Genomic DNA, 5,477 nt, shown 5'->3' on the forward strand with positions numbered 1-5,477 from the left:
ACGCCGTTTTTTCTTTACTTGGATGTGAGGTTCCTCAGAGCGGTCCTGGTGCTGGGTGTGGATGTCTTGGGTTGGGTGGTGGTCTTGGTCCTTGGCGCCGGCTGCGGGGTCTTTGGCTGTTTGACCCCAGGTCCAGACATCACCTGTGTTGCTCTGGAGGGCAGGCTGCTGGATCGAGGCCGGATCTGCAACACTGCACTCAAAAACAGGTAACATAAACAGAGTTAACGGATCAGTTGCTGACAGTGTGTCACAGCTTAAGTCGTGTGACGGCAAACAAGCTCTCGCAGATTAGACGGACGCACACACAGTCAAAACCAATTACAAGCCGCTAATGCAATAGTGGCTCTACGGAACAATGTGGTGCAGAGTGGTGACTACTGGTCTGTGCTCAGAGTAAGAACTGTGAGAGACGATCTGATGTGCTAAGAGGCTTTTTGATGACTCACCTTGAACGGATTGTCGGGATCTGGCCTGTGACTCAGGAGCAGGGTCGCTGCCTCTCCTCTGACCGCCCAGCTTCTGCTCCACAGTGCTGGCTATCTCCTCCCGCTGGCGCCAGTAGTCGGGCTTCCCCTTTGCAAAGCTGTCCCTCTTTGAATGCACCTTGGCCAGGATGGAAGTGAGCTCTTTGTTCTTCAGACCAGTCTGATCCTGAGAAGAGGTAGAGGAAATTATAACGGTAAAAAAAGAGGTAAAGGAGCATTTAAGAGTGAACTTAAGCTTCTGAAACTCGACTTATTAGTGTGAACTCACAGGTTTGACTCCCAGGTTCTCCAGCTTCATGATAACAGCCTGCTCAATATCTGGCCGCATATCTTTCTTGATGCTGGAGTTCCTTTTCAGAGCACTGGAGGTCGCCCTCTGTTTCTTCTCTGGCACAGGCTCGGGCTTCTTCTCCACTGACCTCCTCTCAGAGAAGCTGTTCGAGTCTGTAAAAGAGATCCCACTTAAAATCGGCCATTTATACACAAACCCAGCTCCAATTACAGGCAAAACACAGAAGAAAAAGAGAGCATGCACAGACAGAGCATGGTGGATGGATGTGACTGCAGCGGGGCAGGCAGAAGAGGAGAACATCTACATGTTTGTTTGCCAAAAACAAGGCGACAAGATGACGGACGGATGGAATGATCAGCAACGTTGAAGTGGCAGGCGTCACATTTATTATCACAGACCATGAGCTTGTTTTCCTACTCCCTACTAAGGCCGTGCCTTTCATGTCAGTGTGGACTAAGATGATCTCAGTCTGGACACACTTTAAGGAAAAGGCCGCCAACAACAGACTGATGCATCCATGCAGACGGCATGCGGTCGACCGGCTCTGTTGGTTGTACTGTCTGTTTTTACCTTTCTCCTCTTCTGACAGCTCCTGTATAGGATCCAGCTTAGGAGCACAGACTGTCTCCTCTAATTGGAAGGAGGTCAAAGGTGATTGGAAGTGAGATAAAATATGTGTTAAAAGAGGGTGGGGTACTAATGTGGTGACAGCACTGCTTCATTAAGAGTTTTCTCTCTAAAACAGCATTATGTAAATCCTTCATGCATGAAAGCACATGCTCAGCCTCTCTGGGAGTGACAACGGCTTTATATTCGAATCCAGTAACTTACCAAGTACAACTCTCTTTGGTTTAGGCTCCGGAGCAGGTGCACTGACAATGACTGAAAAACACAGAAGACAGTGAATGCATCAAGATACTACATGCAGTTTCCTTTGGTGAAACACTTTTTTTATTTGATGAAATAATTCACACCTGGCACTTCCACTACTTTGGTGGGTGGATTTGAGGAAATATTCCTTATCTGCAAGTCAGAAAAAAGACAACTTGTTACACCATGAACATGCAGATTTTATAATAAACTCTTCTTTTGTAAATAAAAACCTCTTTAAAAGGTCCAGTGTGTAACATTTAGGGAGGATCTATTGGCAGAAACTAAATACTGGCTCTAGATAAGACTCTTATTTTCTTATCAACCTTTCTGTATTGTCTGTCGGATTTTACCTTTAAATGTAATTTTACATGACGTGCATGTGAAACAACACTTTCTGAGTTTTCAGTCACTTAACTCTCAATAACAGATTGTGTATTGTGGCTCCTGTCAAATGTTCAGTATCATCATCTCTCAATACAACACAATCTGAGCTCATGTAGCAAATACAGGAAATCCTGAACAAGGGCCGACCCTCCGCCTCACTTCCTCTCTCGACATAATCACACTGGGCAGTTGATGGCTGTGTGTGTGTGAGTGTGAATCAGTCTTAACCTGCTCCCTCTGCGCCTTGATGGTCTGCTCCTTCTCCTGCAGCCTCCTCGCCATGTCCTGCTGCAGCCTCTGACTGTGCTCCTGTTGGTCGGACACAGACGACTGCATTCTGCTCAGCTCGTTCAGTAACTGGGAGACAAAAGGAAGAGGAGGCATTTTCCAGCTGGCCGATTTTTAACAAAAGACGCTTTAATGGAACGATAATTATGACACACGTTAAAAAGATACCTGATTCTTTTCAGACTCGTGTTGGGCCTTTATTTCCTGCAGCCTGGATTCCCACTTTTTATCCTAGAAGAGAAGATTTTTGAACTCAAAATAACTTCACTTGCACATATGTTAAAACAATATCTCTCTGCTACACCAACCTGTCTCCTCATCTGGTGTTCCAGCTTTTGGATGGCTTGTATCTGCATCTCTTTGTAGTTGTCCAGATCTCTCTCTGGCTGGGAGTGAACAGGACTGGCTGATTTTTCATGCTTGGCTGTCTGATTCTGATTTACTTCCTATAAATGAAAACGTGACAAAAAATGTGAAATAGTGAAAATAAACAAATCAATAAAGCATATCCTGAAGATGTAAATAAACATCCTTTTCGTACATTAAGAGCCTGAATATTCCGGGTGTAAAGAAATTCCATCTCCCTGCGTATGCCGTCCCTGCTGTCTTCTATCTTTCTGTCCATGCGTGCCATCTCCTCAGCCTTAAAGCGGTCCATTTCTCTCAGCAGGTCTTTGTGAATGGACTGCTGCTCTTTTTCCTGGAACCACAACAGAAATAAAAAAAAAGAGCTCAGTCGCTACGAAAGAACAAAAGCCTCACATAAGAGTTTAAACTTATATATATACTTTTTAAGGCGTTAAATCCTCACATTTGAGTGTATTTTCCATCACGTTTTTTTCCTACCTGAGCTGTTTTGGCTTGCAAGTCATGTTGCTGCTGAACAATCTGCTCCTTCAGACTGCTGATCTCCAGTTTGAGGCTTTCAATCTGAGACTTCTTCTCACCGTCTGACCGCATCTCTGGGAGGAAGTAAAACCAGTTAAAAACAAGATCCTGTATGTAACGACACAACGTGAGGGGACGCTTCATCTTCCACCTGCACATACATCTTCAAACCTTTACGACTGGTTGACTTACGGGTCTCATACTCGTCAGGGTGGCGGCGCTGCATGTGATTCTGGAGAAAGGAGGAATTGAGGAAGGATTTGTCACACTGCGGACACTAAGAAGAAAACAAAAAGAAACAAAAGACATGTATTAATATATCAGTGAGCTTGTTTGACAAAGAAAAGCGAATAAATATGAAAGATAAATTAAACACAGGAGCATTGAGAAGCATTAATTTGATACTTGCTGTAAATACAAAGTACAGAGACAGTTGTGTTTTTTTGTTTTTTAGTATTTCGTTTTGCTGCACGTGTTGTTTTCTTCATTTAGTTGTGTTTTATCTATTTGTTTTCTTTGGCTGCAGTATGTTGAGCTCTCAGGGCCACACAGTATTTACTATATCGAAGCAATTAACTATTATTATTTTCATTATTGATAAATCTGCAGATTTGAACTATTCAACTAATTGTTTCATCAGAAAAAAACATCCACCATAGTTTCTGAAATCACCTCCTCGTGTCCTTTTAGTCCAACCAACCCAAAAAAACCCCATTAAATTCACTATAAGACGATATAAGAGCAGCAAATCTCTATTTCCAACACTAACACACGAACAATCTCCTGCTACGTGTGTGAAGACTCAAAGCAGTGAGTGACGCAATTACATTAGGGTTTGGAATAACTGTGGAAATTGGGAGTGGAATTAAATTAGCCCTCAAAAGAAAGCTCTGTGTGTGTTTATTCGGTGGAAATGTGCCCGGCAACAAAATGCCAAAGGTCCTCGAAGCACACGAACACATGGCGTCTCTATCAATTATTGAGCCACCTCTGTTAGCCTACACCTAGCAACCACATGCTGTCATGACACACTATATCTGTTGCCCTGGCAACTGCTCGTCCAGGTCAGCGGCAGCCTTACACTTGAGGAACAGAGGGGAGATTTATTTTTGATTTGTGCTGTAAATAACGTGACGGAGACTTTATTTAGAGGAAGATGCACAAATGTCTTTAAGGGCAGTAAAAAAAGGACAAGTTGCTGAACGAGGGGACGTGTATGTGAGGAGGGGGAGTCCTCTCGATCACGGCTCTCGTCACCCTTTTTGTAAGTGGATTAAAAAAAAACTAATTGCCACCGAATGACACCATCTGTTCTGCAGCTGTAAACCCTTTCTTCCAGTCTGAAAACAAAGCTTATTAAACACCGAAACAACACGACCACGGCCGGTTTCACAGCTGCTGCCTACTGTTTTTACATCGGCCTCTGGTACAAACCTTCAACTGTGAACGGCACAAAGCCGGAGCTGTGAATAGATCTGGGGAACAATGACAGAGGAGGAGGAGGAGGAGGAGGAGGAGGAGGAGCGAAGGCGGTGGGGGTGATGGAGCTACTTGCCACACACACATGTGAAATAACCGATACCCCCCCAGAGAGCGAGCGTTCAGCGTCAGCAGTACCTTCTGGCTGCTGATGATTTGTGGCGCGAGCAAGGACTGCTGGGTGCGAATGACCTTCTTCCTCTGCTTGAGCTCGGCGGTCAGCAGCTTCGCCTTCTCCTCCAGCTTCTTCTGCTGAGCCAGCAGCTGCTCGCGCTCCCCGCCGGCCGCCGCCAGCCTCTCCTCCGCCGCCAACTCCTGACAGTGGGAGGAGCCACTCCCACCGGTGAGCTGGGCCAGCCCGCAGGATGCTTGACCCAGAGCCGGTGTCCCACGGGCTCTGGCACCGCTGGCACCGCTCGCCGTCTAAGCTGCAGAAGGTCACCGTGCTGATGTGGTCCTGCAGAGCGTCCACGTCCAGCTGACTCACCACCAAGTCTACGTCCACCGCGTTGATGCGCCGCCAGTCCACGCTCTCCCTGCGCGGGCGGAACTTGAAGGGAAGGACGGCGGACGCTCCGCTGGACGGAGTCATGCCTGGTGCGGGGGCGGAGAGCTGGCTGAGCGGGGAATTCAGGAGGGACGGGATCCCCGCTGAGGAGTGGGTCCCCTGGGCGTCACTGGAGATGGGGTAGTAGACTCCGTCGTGAAATGGCTGCGAGAAAGACAGATCTTTAAATCCTCCCTGAAAAAACACAGACGAACCTACAGAAAGAGAGAGAGAGAGA

General features: G+C 46.5%; 1 protein-coding gene across 1 annotated transcript in view; it reads right to left on the reverse strand.

Moving 5' to 3' along the window:
• Nucleotides 1-5,002, reverse strand: part of dzip1 (DAZ interacting zinc finger protein 1) — a gene marked incomplete at its 5' end in the record, with an annotated part of 6,817 nt that extends 1,815 nt beyond the window's left edge. Inside the window, 13 exon segments of the mRNA XM_035677469.1 lie at nt 19-193; nt 450-654; nt 757-932; nt 1,351-1,410; nt 1,612-1,662; nt 1,755-1,803; nt 2,266-2,394; nt 2,494-2,556; nt 2,634-2,771; nt 2,867-3,025; nt 3,172-3,287; nt 3,406-3,490; nt 4,831-5,002. Of these exon segments, the coding sequence (XP_035533362.1) occupies nt 19-193; nt 450-654; nt 757-932; nt 1,351-1,410; nt 1,612-1,662; nt 1,755-1,803; nt 2,266-2,394; nt 2,494-2,556; nt 2,634-2,771; nt 2,867-3,025; nt 3,172-3,287; nt 3,406-3,490; nt 4,831-5,002 (1,578 nt within the window).
• Between the last annotated feature and the right edge of the window lie 475 nt (nt 5,003-5,477).

Source organism: Morone saxatilis, unplaced genomic scaffold (genome assembly GCF_004916995.1).
Source record: "Morone saxatilis isolate NCDOM2014 unplaced genomic scaffold, NCSU_SB_2.0 Contig6, whole genome shotgun sequence".
Classification (NCBI taxonomy): Eukaryota; Metazoa; Chordata; class Actinopteri; family Moronidae; genus Morone; species Morone saxatilis.